The sequence below is a fragment of the Haemorhous mexicanus genome, chromosome 6, assembly GCF_027477595.1.
Source record: "Haemorhous mexicanus isolate bHaeMex1 chromosome 6, bHaeMex1.pri, whole genome shotgun sequence".
Lineage (NCBI taxonomy): Eukaryota > Metazoa > Chordata > Aves > Passeriformes > Fringillidae > Haemorhous > Haemorhous mexicanus.
In genome coordinates, this window is record NC_082346.1 from 49,227,612 (window position 1) to 49,249,079 (window position 21,468).

At 36.0% G+C, this 21,468-nt stretch overlaps 1 protein-coding gene across 3 annotated transcripts in view; it reads right to left on the minus strand.

Moving 5' to 3' along the window:
• The window catches only part of TTC7B (tetratricopeptide repeat domain 7B), a 120,603-nt gene that overhangs the window by 46,402 nt on the left and 52,733 nt on the right, over positions 1-21,468 (minus strand). For 2 of the 3 annotated variants that reach the window (XM_059850141.1, XM_059850143.1), the window contains 6 exons: positions 19,988-20,071; positions 18,703-18,807; positions 17,293-17,410; positions 17,045-17,102; positions 13,424-13,496; positions 11,999-12,159 (listed from right to left, as the gene is read on the minus strand). In XM_059850141.1, the coding sequence (XP_059706124.1) occupies positions 11,999-12,159; positions 13,424-13,496; positions 17,045-17,102; positions 17,293-17,410; positions 18,703-18,807; positions 19,988-20,071 (599 nt within the window). The remainder of the gene's footprint in view (positions 1-11,998; positions 12,160-13,423; positions 13,497-17,044; positions 17,103-17,292; positions 17,411-18,702; positions 18,808-19,987; positions 20,072-21,468) is intronic. The other variant, XM_059850142.1, reaches the window with a different exon arrangement.

A 21,468-nucleotide genomic window follows, 5' to 3' on the forward strand; every position in this document is an offset into this window, starting at 1 on the left:
GGCTGCATTTATAAAGCCACATAGAGCAGCTTCCCTGGATCCAATTAATATTTGGACTATAAATCTTAAAAGAACTAAGACACCTCAGAAAACGGAAACATGACGTTGTTAATAAAATGAAAACCTGCCAACTATACATACTTGACAAATGGGGGAAGGGAAGAGGAAGGAGGCAACAGAAAGGAGGAACCCCATGTGACAAAGACAGCTCCCATATTACCTTAATTTTATCAAGTTCCCTTGAAACATGGCTGGAGGTATAAGCAGGTCAGGGGCAAGTATTATCAGGAAGGTTTTAGAAACTAAGAGGTAGGTTATCTGAAAAAAGATTTTCTGAAAGGTCAACTTCAAGCATCTGTAAAAACAGCTCTTCTGGAATACAGCCTGCATTACAGACACAGAATTTTAAACCTTACAAGAAGCTTTGATACACTACTAAAATTATGAAGAATAGATAAAAACTACCAAATGATAGGATGATAAAAATTAAGCTGTAGATTTTATGAACATCATTATCTGTTTGTGCCTGTTTGACAACCACAAGTTTAAATTACTGGCACGCGGTGCCAGAGAACCCTTGACATGGGTGAATAGCACTCCATTAAAAAGTACTGAAGAAAAAACAATATTCAAAAAAGAAATCAAGAGTAGAACAATGTGTGTCAGAGATGTACAATAAATACAACAGATAGGAACAGAAATCTGTTAGGGTCAAATCCTTGGGGAAGGGAAGTAGGTAAAACAGGTTCTTTCAAAGACAGACTAGTAGGCCATTTGTTCCAGCAACAGTGTTTTCTATGGATGCAGATCTTTAACATAGCTAAAAATAAAGTGAATTGTATCATTTTAGGAGACTAATTACCCAGACACAAAATGAAGAACAACTCAAACTCTTAAGTGGAAAGACTTAGTTATTCTTGGAGCTAATAGCTGGTAAATTTATGAAATAGCTACTGAAGCAGCAAATGACTCCATTACTTGAAGACTGTTCTCACTAACTAATGAGGATATTATAAAACAGCTGCTCATAACCTAATCCATACTTTACTGGATTTTTATTTAAAGAAAGAATGAAAAATTCCAAACAGGTTTATAACTAGGTCTTTGAATGTCAGTGACAAATAACCTGATAGCGAAGGTTAGCAAAGACATCCAAGAAGCAGCAGAAGCCTGGTGTTTAACACAAGGATGCTCAAACATTTAAGGATCTGTGTCTCAAGTTGAATGGGTAAAACTCCATGTGTGACAAGCTAATCATTGAGAAGATGTGCAAGTAAGACAGCAGAAATGCGCAGGGATCCTATCAAGAACAGCAGAGGACAGGCAGGGGACAAAAGAGCAACACAAAAAGCTGCATCTTACGTAAATTAGTAAAAAAAAAAGCTAAACTACACTTGAATCAGATTATTATATACTAAAATTATAGTCTTTTATGGCTTTTTTGTATCAAAGCAGGAAAAAAGAGAAAATGTGCTTACTAAATGGGGATGAAAATTAAGAATATTCAGGAATGAAGCCCCAACCTTCACCATAATCTTTACCTATGCTGTCTGAGATATGAAAACTATGACAAATGGGGAACAGGAACCCTTTAAGGATGACTAAAGTCAAGGCAGCAAAAAACAGTCCATTTCTCAGAAATATGGAAACAATGACACATAGGACTGTCCTTTCTAAAGTAAAACTTCAAAGAAAATATCACTTCTGGAATGAGTGGGGAACAGCATCTATATTGCCAATGATTTTGTCAGGAGGGAAGGAGCATTAAACAACCTGTGTAACCATTATTCCAAACCAGAGCTGCCTATCAGCTGGGCTCATCAAGGTAAGACAGCTGTGAAGAGGCCAGATGCAATTGAGGGACTACTCATTGGAACAGAAGGAGAAAGACACAGCGGCATCGTACAATATCCCAGTGAGAGCACACCTGGAATGTTATATGTAATTCTCATTGTAACAGCTAAAAAACCCACACACTTGAGGAATTTCAAACTGGAGCGGCTGCACAGAAAGGCACTAAGGGTGATCCAATTACTGGAAACCACAGAGTACAAAAAAATACTTCATTTAGTCAGTCTAGCAGAAAAAAAAAGCCAAGAAGAAGAACAAATTCTTTCTACAAATACAGATGAGACAAGCAGCAGGAAGGGAAAAGAACAATTTATCTAGAGGAAATTGTTTTCACAAAAACAAGTATATCTAAAGGCCATTCAGATTATTAAAACACTAAGGGTGGGAATCAGGTCTCCTGATTTATAATTAGGTTGTAGAAAAGACTGCTTCCTCACAGTTTGTTTTGTTTTCACTACAGAAGACGTTGTGCAAATAACCTAACTTCTTAAAATACAACTGGTAAATTCATGAAAAATATTAGGACCACTATAATAACGGGGCCTTGTACCATCTAAGGTTCTTGCTACTGCTTTATTGCCTAATCAGTGCAAACTAATCTATTAATCCATGATCTGAAGCTTTCTTTACCATCCAACCAGTGTAATTGATAGCAAAGACCTTATTAATCTCCAAAATAGAATTGTTGTTTTAATTCTCATCCAGTCTGTTTCACTTTTTGAAAACGCTGCAACCACCCCAATTTTCTTTCCTAGAAACTCTCTTACAAGGTCAGGAGATCAAGAGAAGTTAATTGGTCCAATACTGGCTTAAGCTATTGAAGGTATTTCTAATCTGTTGAATGAAACAAAAATTTGAAGTATGGAAGACTGAGCTCTGCTGTGTGACAAGTAACACTACTAATACTGAAAACTCTTGGTTATGTCAGTGGACAGATACTGCTCACTTCAAGCATCATTTTAAAACCGCTCTTGGGATCAAGTCAGCAATTTCCACAAGTTGCTGTGCACTGAAAGACCACAATGGCTTGGATCAGCCATAGTTGGATATCTGTATTTAATACACTACTGCATGATGAGACCTGCCTTACATGCTGTGATACTTTCTTCAAATCAAGCAACGTGACACACTGTGATGCTTCCCCCAGACCTGCCTGCTACAGCCCTGTCACTCAATGCAGTAGTAATCAGGAACCTCCCTAAAGTCCCTCAGACTAAGTAACATCCTACAGGAAACTTAGTTAGTTCCACTAGACTTCTTCTGAAGAGTCCATATCCCCATATCCTGATCAAAACTGATCAGAATGCTCTACTTTCAGTTAGTGTTGGAAGCAAATTTCATTATTATTCTCTTATTATACAAGTTATTTACATTGTTCAGAGCTTGAAGAAAATAAGAAAGAGTTGTATACAACACTTAAAAGTATGCGCATTGAAAATTATAGTGTAAAGCACCAGAAGACTTGCTGGAAAACCTAAGAACCACCCTAGGAAAATAAAATTTAAAAGAATGCATCAAATCTCCTTGCTTAGAATGCAGGATTAAAATTACAACTACTTTGGTTTATGTTTAACCTACTTGGAGTAAACTTAGTATGTTTTAAGAGAACCTTTTAAAATAATTGAAGTGTTTGCTGAGAGTAACTTCAGCTAACAGTATTTTTTACATGACAATCAATTATTAAAAATATTAGGAAATAATTAATATACAGGCAGTCCCATAAATATGGGTACAAGCAACAAACAAGCCACAAAAAGTATCAAACAACAGTATGATCTCCCAGAAAAACACATCAATTTATACAATAGCTTAACTAGAATAATAAACTTTATATATAATCAATTCTGATATATAGCCTGTTACTTACGAGAGCATAAAAGAAAGGTGGCAAATACCAGTTCTGTGTGGAGTTATATAATACTTCATTTTTCACTTTTAAGTGCTTATTTGATATATCCCACAACTTCAAATCCTCCAATGCTAGAAGAATTCGAAAGAAGTTCTGGCTTTAAAACCAAGCACTATATTAAAAAAGCAAAGAAAACCCCCTAAAAAAAACCAGCCCCCACAAAAACTATCAAACAAACAACACCCCCAGCCCCAAAAACCCCCTCACCAAGTCTAATCTTATGACTTGTAAAATCTTAGACTAACTACTTTGACAATAATTCAGCACTTAAAAAAAAAAATCACAAAAAGGATGATGCAGAATGTAATAATAAAGATACTGAACTCTGAAAATAAACTCTTTTTTAACAGACAATGTAGACCTCAGAATATCTGAAGTTAAGGGAAAAAAGAAATATGGTGACATAGAGCTTATTCACCTGCATACTCCATACAGTTTGATGTCATTTCTGTAACAAACCATGATAGTGTCAATTGCTTGTGCAAATTTCAGCAGGTTAACTTTGAGACCTCACAGAATAATTGGTGGGAAAGCAGTACACAGAATACACAAAATTAAGGTGGAACAAATATTATTCCAAATTGATTATTTGCAAGAATATAAATGTATTGACCTTTTTAGATAAAGTGTTAGCAATCCTTACACTCAACAATTCCATACATAGGAAAGCTTCTGATGATTGACAGGAACCATAAGAAATGAGGAAGTAGGAGGGAAGCCAAACCTTGGCATGGTCAGTTTTCTCTGTGTCAGTACATGCTGTGAGCAAGTGTCCTTCTAAAATCCTTGTAATTACTCATAAATGAATAGTTTAACAAAAAAAAAGCTAAAATTAGAAGAAAATCCTGAAGTTCCCAGTGTTTATGTCATTGACAATCCAGATTTTGACAACAGTTTACTGTCTGCAAGTTGATAGCTTCTTTTAGAAGCAGAAGGTAGGGCTGACTGCCTTAAAATTCTTCACTTAAAAATTTCAATTGAATGCAACAGGACTCTAATTTACATGTAATATACCCCCTCATGTAAAGATCCTTATAAAACACAGTAGGAAACTTCCAGAAGAAAGTGTTCAGCAGCATGGTTTAATAGCTGTCAGGCCAAATTTCTTTTTAAAAATGAAATATATAAGTACTGGAACAAATACAGCCTTTGCAATCTATATGGGGAAACACATCATAAAAATAACTAACCAAGAGGCAAATAAGAATGCCAGCAAACAGGTAGTTGAATCAAAGTCCCCAGTGAAGCAATTATGCTCAGAGTAATTAACACAACCCTTCCCCCAGAGATGCAGGTGCTTCTCTGTATAACAATGTAATAAATATTATTGAAATATTTTGTGCAGTTCTGGCTCACACATGATGAAAACTGGCTACAGTGCAAGGTATAACTGAAAGGCTGGAGAACATGCCCTTACTGCCAGCAAGTACCATGATGCTCTTATCAGAAAGGATGTTGGGAGGTGGTCTTCTTACAAAAGCTACCATCAAGAGAATGGAGGCACCAGGATTGCAGAGGGATTAGCAAATTATGGTATAAAAACCAATGGCTGGAAAGAAACCAAAAAGGGATCAATTGAAATTAAAAACAAAAATGCAGTCTTGATGAAGAGTGCAACTCCAACACTGAAACACACTACCACAGGCTACAATGGTTTCTCCATGTTTTGATGTGCTCCTATAAAGACTGAAGTTCTCTGGAAGGGTTGCTTTAGCTAAATCTACAGTAATATAAAAAGTAAAGCAAATTTAGGAACTTCTAATATATAGACAGTCAAGGGGTTTAGGATTTGATCCCGCTGGCCTCAAACTATTAATTCAAGCATCCAGTTTTGACAGCTGTCCCTTTAACACTTGCTGTAAAAAGCTTACAGTTAGCTTCACATTACTCCACTCCCAAATACCTGCATCATCAGCAAAACACAAAATGACACAATTGTAAATATTTAACCTACAGGGAGAATGACAACACAAAACTGGACAGACTATGAAAGATACAGATTTATAACAGATGTATTTATACATTCAGTGATCTTAGAGGCAACTGATAATCAAAGTATAGGAAGAAACTCATAGAGGTGTCTTCTGCAATTGCAAAGTGAGCTGCTGCACAGTCAGTCTACTCCATGTTGAGTATTCAAGGAAAGTTCTATTATCAGGAAAGACATAAATATAAAAAGTTCATTATAAAAGATGAAAAATCATCATTTTTAAGTACCTTGAAATCACTAAATTCCCAACACTGGCAAGAGGAGGTCAAGCAAACAAACCTAGTTTTTTAAAATCTCCAGGAAAGTATTTAGCTTAATAAAAAATAAATCTCCTAAACTGTTTCTCAGTCAATCACCAAACCTTCTCCAACACTGGCTGCATAGATCCCAAGTACTGGGAAGCCCATATACACACAAAAACAAGGATTAAGTAAAAATAGGCTGCTCAGACTGCTATTTGAAGCATGACTCTCAAAAAAACATAAGAAGCAACAAAACCAGCCCTCAAGCCCCAAAATAACACAATTTTGTGAAAATCATGATTAGGTATGTTTGGTATCCATTGGATGGCCTTCCTTGCACCCTATTATTCCCCATATATTTGCTCCCAAAGCAGTCAGACCTGTGATTTTTGGTGCAGTGTATATATACTGTATTCCATATTATGAACTCAATGTCCTTAAGAAAATGTAGATGTCTAAACTATAATGAAGATAGTTTCTGACTAAAGCCAGAACAAATTAGTTATACTTGAAAACTTTTTGTTTGCCTGCCTTGAATTCCCTGCAGCATCCAGCTCATGACCCAAACTGGGACTCTTTCAATCAAGTTTCAAAGAATCTACAGCCTAGCAAACATAATTCAGGGGTAAGACCCTGAGGCCAATGACCAATTTGTTATATAAAGTAATATCTACCTATCAACAATGTCTTTTTTAATGGACCATTCAGTAAAAGCATATAACAACAACCAAAGGGGAAGAGGGATGGGGGAGTGAGATAGAAGAGCCCAGGATAAAAAGAAAAAACATAAGCAAATGATACTGTGTTTCATTACTTACAGAAAAATCAATCCTGAGAACTAATTCATTTAACTCCCAATATAAACAGGATCAAAATTGAATGAATTTGAAAATTCATGTTGTCAAATATTGACATCACTACTTCTTGTCCAATCTTATATTATCACCCTTTCCTCAAACAATTCCCAGTGCTCTATTTATCAAGGGAAAAAACCCACAAAAGCACAAGTTTTACCAGCACCACACACTGCAGTGCAACTACAACTGACCTTGGGAAAGCAGAACAGGGTAGTCTGTTTCCTTCAGCTGACAAATATCTTCCTGTCCCACAAAACATTCTGTGTATATGTATAATCCAACACTGCCTGTACCAACCAGTTCTTTTTTATGCCCACCTGGACATCTCCAAGAAGGAAACAAGTTTTTTACTCACTGAATTGAGAGGAATGTCAAAAGGCCCTGTGATTCTGGAAAGTCTAATGCAGCTCAAAAGAGCCTTTGAAGGTCAGGAAGGAAAAGATTAAATAGTTTTCAGAGGAATGACATATTGGCCTGAAGCTTCTGTGAAATATTCTTGGAAGAAAGAAAATTTCCATCACACTTCAAGAAATGTAAATGTTTAAACTGTGAACTAAGTCTTCAGTTGTCTTCAAACCTGTTACCATATGCCTTTCCTTTTTGAGTGTACTTAACATTAAAATAACATACTTGCACTCCTCAAATAACCCATCTGCTGTTCCCTACTTCTGCTACTTTAAAAGCTTGTCAGCTGCTATCCATTGCAGTTCTAATTTTTAGCATAAAATTTGCAATTTACTATTTATTTTGCCTAATTACACTAATTGTAGGCATTATATTTGTATTTAAGTGCCCCATCATTTGAAATATTAAGGGAACCCCTAACAGTTAAGATTAAGAAAACAATATGCCAAGTACTTCACTGGGAAACCAGACTCCATCTCTCTTGACTGAGATTAGTTATGTTTTAAATTACATAAAAATATATGTATTAATTAGGAATTAAAACCAGAAGTGTTGTTTCAAGCTTTCACATCATTCAATACACCACTAAGATATAAGTTCCTTGTAACAAGCAGATAAAAGCAAGAGGGGCTATTGTGAATGAGGCTGCTCAGGTAATTGCACATGCACACTTTATATTGTATCACAAGCCCAATATGAACCACTGCAACACAACCACCAGTATCTTGCATCACCCTGAATACACCCTCAGACTGGAATGCACACCTCTGGGACTGATTACACATTCAGAGTGGGAAACCACTGGATTAATAGAAATAAAACTCAAGGAAAATCCAAGCAACTGAGACCTGAAGTCCCACCCAGGGCTAAGGACTTCAGCAATTTAGGATATATTGTGGCTCCTTCCTGCCTAGTCTCTCATTCAGGGCAGTGCATCCTTGCTTCTGTTTCAGGAGGAGAAAGGGAGCATGTCACTCAGCTTCCCACACAGTTTGATGGTTAGGACTCTGAGCTGCATCATTTGTGGATTAAAATCCTGTCAAGCTGGAGAACTGAATTTCATATTTCTACTGCTGGGACATGGTCTCTAATGAAAGGAGAAAACCCTTAACTTTCAATTAATTCAAACAAAGTAGCACCTGATTGGGATTACCTATTCAGGTTTATCAGTGCTGGCACCTTATTCCCACCCATCTCAGTATTGATACTGAGTACAGTATTCATACTTTTCAGTATCTTAACTTGTTCAATAATCTTTTGTCTAGAGATCTTTTTGTCCCTATATTAAAGCATGCTTGGATTGCAGGAGGCTTCAAAGATTAGCCAGCATTTAAAAGGAGATTGATTATATTCACACAGCTGATTTCTTTATAAATAGAGTGGCTACAACCTAGCAATTTAAGCCTACAAGAAGTTTGAAAAAATAGTGCTATAAATATTCAGCAAAGAACTTTCTTTTTAGTATCTCTGAAAAAAAGTTATTACATATCTATTTCACTTTTACAGGTTTCTTGGATTTTTGCCAATAGTTTTCCCAATACCTATTCAAATCTCAGAGCAAACTGCACATTTATGCTGCCAATATAATGAATATAGGAGGAACAACCAACTCTCTATTCAAAGAAAAAGCTATACCTTGCTGCTAACAGCCCAGGGTTTTTGCTCATTCCTCCCACTCCCCTTTAGATAATGATTGGACACAATCCTTTGGCTCTGAGGAATTTCTTTCTGCTTATTGACCTAGGATGGCCAGGGCAAAATCATGATCTGATTGGCCAACTCTCTAGCTTTATAGTGCAGGAAGGTTAGCATTATTGCAGATCCAAAGGTATGCTTGCTGTAAGCTTCAAATATTGAACTTGAACTCCAGGAATGCACCAGGTTTTCAAATGTCAAAAACTGACAGACAACATATTTACTAATTGATTACAACAGAAGAGTGCTGGAAAGGAGCCACTTCTCTGCATTATTCATGGTGTATCCTAGGAGTTCCTTGCAACCTCTGGCATTTTACAAAGATGCAGTATTAAACTTGTGAAAATGTGGATTCTTTTTAAAGCAATGCAAAACAAAAAGAACATACAGCTGTGAAGAGAGCAAGAACAGCACTCAGTGCAGCAATGCAGTGACAGCATACAGAGGTATGTAGATAGGAATAATGCACAAGAAATGAGAGAAATAAGGAATAACATAAATCACAAGCACTATGCTTTAATATTTCCAGGTATAGATATTTATTACTCTGCAAAGCCATCACAGTATCCATTTGCATAAAGCTGTGGTAAAGTATCCTGACAGAAACACAGAGAATACCAAGAGAACTCTTGCAGTGTTTAGCTTACTGGATTGCAGACATAACTGAAATATAAAGCATAAAGACATCTAAAGTGTTTACAAAACCCAATAAAGCACCACAGGTGAATAATGAAATGTTTCAGTGTATCTAAAAATCAGCAAGCTGTAGAGGAACACAAGAGGATCTATTCCCAATCTACTAGGAAATGCCAAGAGATTATATTGTTTATAGAAGTTGCAAAATAAGAACATTCAGCAATACACTAAGCAGTTGTGTTTTGTATTCTCTATATACGCACGTACACGTTGTCAACCATTTCAAGAGCATTACATATAGTTTTCATAAGCTGATTAATCCTTGCAAAAATAACCCAGTTACATGACAGAATCAATCCAAATTTATATTATTGACCAGATGTGCCTGTCTGGCTGTCAGTATCAATTGGAGAGAGCAGACAAGAAATCTCAATCATATTTTCGACTTCTCTGGGAAATTGACAGCACTAAAAACAAGACTCTGAAAGACTTTCTAGAGATAACTGTTTCACCTTGGATTATTCAGCATTTGTTACTACATCTGATGGTGATTACTAGTGCCAAGAAATTCCCAGATCTGTACCAGTACACTGTAACACTGTACACTGTATCACCACAGAGTCCCTATTATACAACAGGACCAACAATTTAGAAAAACTACTATGGCCTGTATTATATATATATACATATACACACATATATATATATATACACACACAGACATACCTTAATAAAAAGATCATTACTAATGAACAACTTGTACAACATGTTTAACAGAGGTGCAGTATAAACTACTCTGGAAAAAGCCAGGAACCACATTTGAAAAACCCATAAATACCTTCTGAATGCTCACAAGAGTATTTTTAAACATTTTACTGAATGGACCCTTGTTCTCCCATTACACCAGAGATTAATATAATAGGGAGTTCTCTATAACAATAGGGAATTCTGAAAGTACAGTCTCAGAAATACTTCTGGACTATTAGTACTCTGAGACACATAGCAGTTACAGCTACATTATTTACATTGCCACTAAGTGGCAGAAGATGAAATGAGAACAGACAGAAGATGACAGTCAAAGTGCTTTGAACATATTTGTCTTTAACAATAATAGGGTACAAAATTAGGAAGCTGATACTTCAATTGCCTCTCAAACCCTGACTTACTGACAAGACCCTCGGTCCTGAGGAAAGTACAAACAGATTTGAAGAGAAACTACTACATAGTTCTGAAATGGTGAAACATGTAGAGAAGCCCCTGATAAGAACCAAAACAAGTCAGAGGTGTGTAGATAAACTAGGAAGTGAGGTACAGCAAAAGGCAACAAAAGCCACTGAACAGAACTGGCTGCAAGCCACAGAAGTTCTAACAAGAGGTGGTATCAACAGAGGTCCTGGTCAGATTTGTGAGGGAAAAGGCAACAGTACCTTATAGAGACAGTCAAATGGAATATGAAATGTCAAGGAACAGAAAGGGAAACCACCACAGTTTCTATTTTCAAATGAATAATACTTAAAGAAATCATGTTTTGCTAAATTATGATATAGGCTGGTCATTTAGAAGTTAAGAATGAGGTAATTTTAAAAAAAAGTCCAAATAAGCAAGCAGGATACGCGTAATATTATGGATTACAACCTTAGTGACAGCTGGTAAAGCATCAAAGTGGAAGACTGGAAGTTAATGAGTTAATGTAGCTGTTCCTGAGATATTTTCCTATAAAGAATTTTATTTGGTTTTCATAAGAAAATAAATTTTAAAAACCCAACCAACTGAAAAAAAAAAAAACCCAACCAAAAAAACCCTTACAAAAGTAAGAAATCCAAATGTATGTTAAGATGTACTTAACCTGAAAAATAAACAGAAGGAATTATTTCTTTCTTAAACAAGAGAACATTTAGCAAACATGCTTCTTCCCTGTTCACTTACGTAGCTGTCCATCAGCCAACTTCAGATGACTGTTATTATCTATGCAAATGAGGAGATCCTCTGTTTTATGATGTATTTTACAAAACAGATTCCATACAATATCTATAGAGTTATCTGTAAAATGGGATAAATCTAGCCTAGCTAATAGTAAAGTCCTGTTTATACTTCTTGCAATACTGCATAAAAATAAAAGACACAAATATAGTACAAAGCATGCAACAGGGAGAATTTATTTACACAGATGGTGTAGAAAAAAAGCAAAGTAAAATCAACTATCCAGTTCTAACCTCCCTTCCAAAACAAATCCTTTACCACTGTTTAACAAGTCTTTAATAAGCAGATTTGCAATAAATGGGCAGGAAAGAAGACTGCTGGAAAAAAAATTGACCCATCTTCAAATCCATCCCCTATTGAAATGAATGAGATGAGAATCCAGGAAAAATAAATATGAGAGAAAGCACAGAAAGGAAACAAGACATTCACTCACATAAAATTTTCTGGATATTCACTCAAGGCCATATCAATGATATTCAAAGCATCATGATAGTGTTTCTGGGCTGATAGCAAGAGTGCAAGAAGATGAAGAGAGTTGGCATCATCTCCTTGTAGCTGCAGAGCCTGACGAACATAACCCAAAGCTTCTGGTATCTGATTTAAAAAAATAAAATAAAAAAAAAAAGGGCAGAAAAAGAAAGCACCACTATTAGAAGTATTGCCTTTTACTTGATTGACACCCATAAAAATTTCAAAATGCTCACTCAGGTAACATGTAGGATTCTATTCACTCCTGCAAGACACTACTCAGAAGTTTAAAATGGACCTGATGCTCCACAGTATACACTGAAAATTAAATAATATGTTAACTCTGGAAAGTAAGATGAATGTTTTTATAAAACAGTTACCTTCAGCCCTTTAAAATATTCTCTTTCCAGTCCTAGCTGTATTTCTATATGATTCTGAAAATATTTTAATTGCAATGCTTAACTGAAATGTACAGCAAGAGTAACTTTTCTTTATGTAGAATTTCATTGTCTCCTCAGCTGCCTGTGTTTTTGTTCAAAGTAAGTACAGTAAGTGTTAAAACCAAGAAATTTAATTAAGCAACACAAGTATTTTGGAATTCAGAATGTACAGAGTCATAGCCTGCTCCTCAAAAAAATTTTGTGCTAGTAAAGTGACAATCAATTCCACTCTTAAGTGACATAGCCCAAGTTCTGTGCTACTCCTTAGCAATGAAAAGTAGTCACTAGAGAATGTAAACAACTGTGCTCAGGGCTACTTTGTGCAATAAACACGACATAGAAGAGACTTAACATGATATACAGAAAGCAGTTCCACATTATCCAAATCCATCTGATGAATGGTAGAATGCCTTACATGCAACAGCTGTACAAGCTGGACTAAGCTCTGACCTCTTTTACAGTGATAAAATATTTTCCAGTTTTCTTAAACGCTTCTTTATAATTTTGTCCACAATAACCAAGCCTCCCACAGGTATTGAGGATAGGCACAGATATTAGCAGGTACTCAAGAGTTAAGCACTGTAAAGATCATTAAATACTGGATTCAAGAGCTTCCCTCTCTAGGATCTGAACAGAGATTACACAGAATAGGTAAAAACACCTTAAAACCTGACTTTTTTTCTCTGTCTGGCAACATAAATGTTGAAGTAAGTAGAATTACTTCTGTCGTATTTCTGATCCAAGAGCTGGAAATAATGGCAGAATTCTGGAGAATTGCATAAGACTGAAGGGGTTTGGAGAGAGTATTTCAAGGGTTTTTTCCATATATGTGAATATGTGCACAAGGAAAACCAGGTTTTTACTGAGGAAATCTTCATCTCTATTCATCAACAGATACAAATCCTAATCTTTGTATGACAGCATGATGCTGCACTTTTAAAACAACTAACCTGTCTGGAAATGGCAAGCTGCAGTGCCAAGTAAAATGCTGCCAAATGATCTGTTGGAGACAAACTGTGAGCCCTTCAAAACAGAGAAACAAAACAAAAATTAATTTTCCCCCTGTTCAGACAGGTTAGACATAACCATAAACACATTCATTTATTTATATTCAGATCTCTTCACTAAATGTATACTCATATTTTGATACAAGTGATGTTCATTTCACCAACTTTTCTTATGCTTTTCAATCATCCTTGATTTAAAGGAAGCATCTTGGGACATAAAGAGTCATTTTCAATAGAAAATAATTATGTCATTTCTGCTTAAATCTTAAAATAAATCTTTAATACAAAATGATTCTTCAAATAAATTATACTCCTAAGCAAACACCAGATGTCATTACTTAGAATATTCATAAGAAAAATTCATTAAACAAAGTTTTCTTATAGAAAAAAAGGGGAAAAATAATTCAAACATGAATTCCCCAGAACATCATGCCTTTAAAGAGATGAATATTATCAACTTTTTTACACCTTTTTAAAAAATTATGTTTGCTATCTTCTTTTTAATATTTTGCCAAATATTAAAAAGAAGTCTTAGTCATTTTACTATCCCATGGGAACTGTTCTTGTAATACAGTCTACTATTTCCCCCTGTAATACAATCTTTCTGCTGAAACGTGAGAGCTTTTTAGCAGGGGGATGCTTGAGCAGGACAAAAAAAAATTATGGCTGGATCCCAAATGATGTAGTAGTAAGTACCGGGCAGGAAGCCTGGGACTATTTTTTTATTTACATTTGTTGCATTCTTTTGACAGAGTCTCATTTAGAACTCTAATGTGCAATAATCATCTTTGGAACATCTAGTGAGTCACTTCCGTTGGGAGGAAGCATCAAAACTGACCTTTAAACCACTAAGGCCACAAAGAACCTTCTGCTTCTGACCTGTGCATTTCTGCCTTCTCAAGTCCAAACAGATGTACAGGTCCATTAGCTTAGCAACTACACCCAGAATGTGTCAAAAAAGTTTCAAGTTATTAAGGGACAGCTCCATATTTTGTTAACTTCACCTGTAAATTGGAGACTAGATGCACAGGTAAAGCCTAACAGGGTCCAGGACCTGTCCTTTTTTTTAATTTAAATTCACAAATTAAGCAATACTAAACAAGAACAAGAGATTTTTACTTAGAGAGTACTTCTTCAGTAACCCAAGCTTCAGATAGTAAAATAATTATTACTATTACTATCTATCTACCATTTGGTGAGTTCTGTGAAATTCCAATTCCCACCAGCCACAGGAAAAGCACTGAAAGTCTTCCAAAGTTTAACAACAACAACAACAACAACAAAAGTTAGTGAAACAAACACCCCCTCAGTACTGCATGAAGAGAGCAAGAGGCACCTTCTTGAATGGCCACCAACACAAACTGGTAAGCCTTGAAATCTGACTCAGGCAAGGGTCCAAAATGTAACTGTATTTCTTCAGGAGCCCTATCTCTTCAGGAATTGGCCCCCTAGGTAGGTGATTTTAAAAATCCACAAAAAAATTTATTGGAAAAAAAAAAAAGGCACATCAAAATACCAAATCCAGTGCAGGCTGCTTGCTTTATTAATGGGTAGAAGACAGAGAATTTAACTTCCATCTCCTGGAAAACTTTTATTTTTCAGATGTGGTAAGATAAAGTAGGCATGAGTGGTGTGCTGGGTGAAAGACAACATAACACACAACAAAGCAACAACATTTGAACAGATTGAGAAAGAGTAATTCCACAGTGTTAAAAAGCTGAATATTGGCATGACTTGGCAGTGTGCTTTTACTGGCCAGAAAGCCAACCATGTGTTGAGCTGCATCAAAAGAAGTCTGACCACAGGGCAAGGGCGGTGATTCTCCCTTCTACTCGACACTCATGAGACCCCACCTGGAGAGCTGTGTCCAGGTGTGGGGTCCCCAGCATAGGGAGCATGTGGACTTGTCAGAGTAAGTCTAGAGGAGGGCCACCAAAATGACCAGAGGGCTAAAGCACCTCCCCTTTAGAGACAAGCTGAGAGAGTTGGGGTCATTCAGCCTGGAGAACAGAAGGCTCAGGAAGATGTTACAGCACCTTCCAGTACCTCAAGGGGTCCTACAGGAGAGCTGGAGAGGAGGTTTCTACAAAGGTATGTATGGATAGGAAGAGGGGTAATGTCTTCAAACTGGAAGAGAGAAGTTTAGATTAGCTATTAGGAAGAAATTCTTCACTATGAGGATGGTGAGGCACCAGAACACATCCAGAGAAGTTGTGGATGCCCAATCCCTGGCAGTGTTCAAGGCCAGGCTGAAGATAGCTTTAAGCCATCCAAAAAGTTGACTCAGACTTTTGAGAATCACTATGCTGAACTGGAGAATAGGGTCAGCAGACACTGAACTGGAATGGGTTAGCTTTGCACTATGGTCCATTTCACCCCTTGCTGTTTCAAAGAACCCACAAAAGAACACAATTCACTGTTAGGGTCTCAAAAAGTAGTGAATGCACAGAATTGGTGAAAAATGGTCAGCATACTATTTTTGAAACAGCGATGATTAAGTCAGTAGTGGTAAGAAGGATAAGCAAGGCACTGAGGTATAAACCAAGAGGTAGAAAGTTCAGTTTCAACATGGAAAAAATGCTGTAGTAGTAAAAAAACCTAATTAAAACCACTAAGGAACAGAAGAGCAAAGATATGTTAAAACATATTTACATACAGAGGAATTGGTAAGACAAGACAGGAAAAAGAAGGACCAACACATACCAGCCTCACTCTAAAGTTACCTACAAAACACTTTTTTAACCCTATCCCCTCAGATACAAAATCACCACCAAAAAGCCAGGACTTAATTTTCATGTTAATGCACAAACGTGTTTCCCTGCATTTTGGCTTATCTCACCAAAGAAGGGTTTCCAAGGGTATATAAACATAAAAGACATAATTAGATGCTGCAGCACTTTTACAAGCTTTGCCATCAAGATTTGTTTCTTCTATAATTAGGGGAGAAATGTCCTCATTCACCTGTTTATTGTCACTTCGTTTGCAGAGTCTATGAGAATGAACTAGTGTCATCCCCAATGGCATTGCTTCCAGGTAATGCACTTGGGACATGACATTTGCACTGCCATTGCCTACACTGGTACATTTCCAGATAGAATTTTCATTTTCCCCTAGTTTACAACCTCAAAACCTGCACTTCACCCCTCAGCCCCAGCAGCATGGCCTCAATTATTGATCTGCTTCTACAGAGATAATTGCAAAGGCCTCCTAAACAACCTGACCAGTGGACAGCTCTTAGAAACATTATGTCATTGAACCATGGCTCAAAACCTTACACTGTGTGATTTTTCCTACTAGATGAGGATATTTGAGGAAATATTTTATACTAGAGAGCAACACAAAACATCTTTAAATAAAAGGAAATCCCTAGAAATAAATTTAGGTAATGCTGGCAGAAAATGATGGAAATAAATGCTAAAGAAATACATTCTGTTCTCATGATGGGAGACTCCCAGAGGTGAAGTTGTCATTACACCATCTTTTACAAGTGTCTCTTTTTAGAACATAATAAAGGCTTTGCACTACATATAGCAGAACAAAATGGAAAGATCAACACCCACTTACCTCTGAAATGCAAGAAGAGCCTTTCTCTGCAAGACCTCTTGCATCCCTCGCAAAGATGCTGAAAAGGATATATTTAATCAGTGATACGAACAATGAGGAGATTTCATTCCACACACTAATTGAAGAAGCTTTAATACATTGACTGAAAAATGGTTGCACACAGAAGATTTCATGTCTATCATTCTGCCTGGTATCCTTTTTTAGGCAGCATGGGAATTTCCGAGTGTGAATGTTTATTCCTATCTTACCATCAGTAGCCTGCAGACTGTAAGTCAATCCCAGTGCCAAGTAGCCTTTTGCTTTGAACTCTGATGTTTTGTCCCCGAGATCAACAACTGCTTTGGCAAACCTTTCAGCTTCTTCCAACTGAAAATATTACAAAACATCCACGTGAGTCTAAAACTAGCTAAATCTTACATTATAATGATAAGAATTCTCAGAATGCTCAGAATGTATATTATGCACACTGAACCTGTTAAAATCTCAGCCACGATTGCTTTGAAGGAATACTTCATTTTTCATTAGACTTGGTTTTCTTGCTAAATACTGAGTAAGAACCACTGATTTTAAGCTGAAACACCTATTCCCATGATTGAGAGAAATCTGGCACAAAGCACACTTACTGTGCTTTTGCCTTTTATCTTCTTTTTTTCTTTATTTAAAAGGTATTTCTAGTCTATATAGTCCATCTACCATTTTTTCACTTTATAAATAGAGCTCTTGACCCATTAACCATTTATTTAGGAAAATCAATCACAAGAACTATGGCTTCTAACCCTGTAAAAACCCTGTATACCATGCAGAACTCTGCTTCAAATACTGTATTGCTGAATGGATGCAAAGTCATAAACAGAGAAACACATAAAAAAATCCAAGTTTAGCTGCCATGCTAGCACATTATTTAATAATCTAGAAAGAAAAAAAGCCCATTTGAATCCATTCCAGTAACTGTAAATGCTAAGTACAGTAAGCTAGTCCATAGGGACTTAATCCATAGGGAACAATTTAGAGAACTAGGATATACCTTCATTAAGGCTGTATTTTGTCAGCCTTAACAAGTAATGTTTGTGCTACGACACCACTTTCTAAATTTCTATATGTGACCTTTCCCTTCTCTTTTTTTTTCAAATATACTCATTCTTGTAAAAATTACACAAATATCTTTAAAACAACATGATGATCTTTGATCACTTTCATGTTTTTATACAGATAAACCCATTTCAAGTTTATCTAAAATACTCAATTGTCCCTATTACAAATTTATAAACCACAGCTACCTGTAAACATGGTACCACCAGAAGAGTCTCTTGATTGTAAGAGATTTGCCTCAATATCTTCCATAAAGTAATTTTCCTCTTGCAGAAAATAACCGAAATCTAAGTTGCATTTATGATCTTCCAGTCTTCCAATGTTTCAACTTCCATATATTTTAAGCTATGTCTTAGACCAGTATCAGAATATGCTACCTTGATAAACATAACCTCTGTCAAGTATTTCAAATTGGCCATTCAAACAGGGATATACATGTGCATGTACAGTCTGTGGTGTGTTTTTAGATACGCCCAAGTGCATGCAGTCACTGTGCAAAAGTACTTGCTACATCTCTAAATCACGATTTTGGTAGAGGTCTTGCTCAGAAGACAGAGGGCAGAGCTTACCCAGTGCAGAGATCCCATGCAGAGCTTTGCAGCAAGGAGTGGAATCGTTGCATCATCTGGTTTCAAACGTATACATTCCTTCAAGACTTTAACAGCTCGAGCAGACTGTTTAAAACATTTTCCATTTAAATTACTAAAAACATAAATGTGTTTCACAGATAGACGATTCCTATTTCCACCATTTACTTTATTTTTCCTTTGTGAAGGAGACATTACTACACATTTTGTTGACAATTGGTCAAAGCTCCCCAAGCCAGTGAAAGACAAGACTTTAGGCACTGCTATTGTTATTTAACTCCTACAAACTTTCATTAAGCATCCCTAGAAGAATGTAATTCCAATGGTTCACAATTCAGTTTTGAGATGCATCTAAAAGTTTGCTAGGCCTGTAAACTTAGAGCATTTGAGCCAGACAAACGAAAGAGGAGTGGGACAGCATTTTCTAAGCAAGCAGAGTTTTGGTGTTCTTTGGGAGTTAAAACAGCACACAGGAATAGGTCTGATATAAGACAGAATGGCACCGCTCCTCTCTTTCTTTAACTTATTTGGTTCCATCCAATCACAGTTTGTAAGATAACTCAAAGTAAATAGAGCTGGAAGAAAAACCAAGTCTCTTCAGAACCTATGTGCTGCTAAAATATTTCCTAAGGAAAATACATTCCTTTCCCCCATTCTGAAAATAAGCAAAATATCTTATTGAAAACTATACATTAGAAAATTAGTTTTTTACATTACATGATGAATGTATTTTCTGTAACATGACAGCAAAAAGCAAAGATAATAGGGAATTGCATCTAAAAGCTTAAGTTCCTGGTTTATATAAAATTTTTTAAAAATTCATTAGTTGCACAGAATGCACAGTCTCAAAGGCAGCAATATTAAAGAAGATAAAGTCAGAAATTTCCAAAGGGGAAAAAAAAAAGAAGAAGAGCATCACGAATCAGCATTAATTTGTACCTAAGTATAAAATAAATTAAGTCATCAAAAGTACACTTAACCAAGTTTTACAGGATAATAGGATCTGGTATAATTCACTGCTTGCAATCAAGCAGCTTATTTTAAGATTATTGGCAAGATAGTTGTTATCATCATGTAAGTTACAAACTATTCAAATAACAACATTCTTTGTACAGCACTGAGAATAAATTCAGGAGTACAGCATACTTAGTTGATTCAAGGATTAGAATTATTTTCAAAAACACTACAGATGAAAATTACGGAAGTGCTAAACATTGTTATCAAACGCCATCAATACAAGAATTATATGAAAAATATTTAGACTTACTTTTCCTGCTGCCATCAAGGACAATGCAAACTGATACCAGAGATGGAACTCTTCAAATGCAAACTTCATGGCTCTTTCTAAACACTAAATATGGATTGGGGGGGGGATTGTTATTTAAGCTCATGTTCTTCAATTATTTACAAGACACACTAGTATTAAGATTTTTTATAGACTCTTATCTAACATACATGTAATAAAAAAATTAAATTATTCACATACATGAAAATAGCTGCCAGATTCTATATGGAAAATAATTTAACAGGTCTGGAAGACATCTCTTCTTGTAGGACACTTACAAGCTCAATATCATGCATCCTACAGAGCTTAAAATGAACTTGATTACAACCAGAGTACCACTGTTTAGGAAATAATTGACAGTATAAAGTTCCTTCATCTAGTTGAAGCTACCCTAAGAAACTGAAAGCCCATCATATAAAAACTTGATAAAAACATGAGTCCTTTTCAGTTAAGAACATGACTTTGCATTAGAACAGTTTAACAAGGATGAGACAGACTTTTGATCATTTCATTTTCTTATATAACAACCAACTACTTCTGTAAGTAATCAGCTATAGCTAAACCAGAAGGCAGCAATAAGATACTGGAACTGGTGGGTGAATACTATTTCCACAGTTAGAATAATATCCAAATTTTTGATTTAATCTACAACAGCTCCACCAGAGCAATCAAACTCAGCTCAAAGAGAATGAAGCCCTAAAAAATTAAATGCTTATTATATAACTGAACAGAATGTTTTACCTTTTCTGAATGTGTATTTATTACAATACTTCAAATTATAAAAGTTACAGACTATCAGCAGCAGGATTTGAGGGCAGATATCTTCTACTCACTAAACCTGCAATGTTCCCATAAATATAATGGTTTTTTAACATTCTAAAAAAGACAAAAACTCACAACAAAAAGCCCTGCAACGAAACCATCAGGACAGCAGACAAAATGTAAGAATCAGATTTGGAACCCAGGGCTGCTCTATCCCTGCCTAGTTGTTAGTCCACTATATAAAATTGAAAGGTTGCCAGTCACTTAGAGAAAAAAAGAAATCAAAATTTTCAAGTTTTTTTGGTCTCTTTTTTTGTTTGGGTTTTTTTTAAAAAATACTTGTTGACATCTCCTGTTTTGGAAGTTCTAGACTGAAATACACGGATGGCCACCTCTTGCACCTTTAGTGCAACCACCTAAAACTACATGATGGCGATTGTGTCTGCAGTGAAAAGTAAATGGAAATATTCCTGATTAGATTATGTTGTAGGGCTGGTCCTGTGTGAGCTTTGTTTTCCTTTGTTCTGTGATACACTGTCCATTGTACTGATTTAAACTGACTTGGATCCCAACTGGCACCTATGAAGTATTTTCAAGAAAAAGAACACCCAAACTGAGGGCTTAACATCATGAGATGCAGATAAATGGGTGACCATCAACATATACCAGAGAAAAACCAGAGCACTTTTTTTTCATCTTTT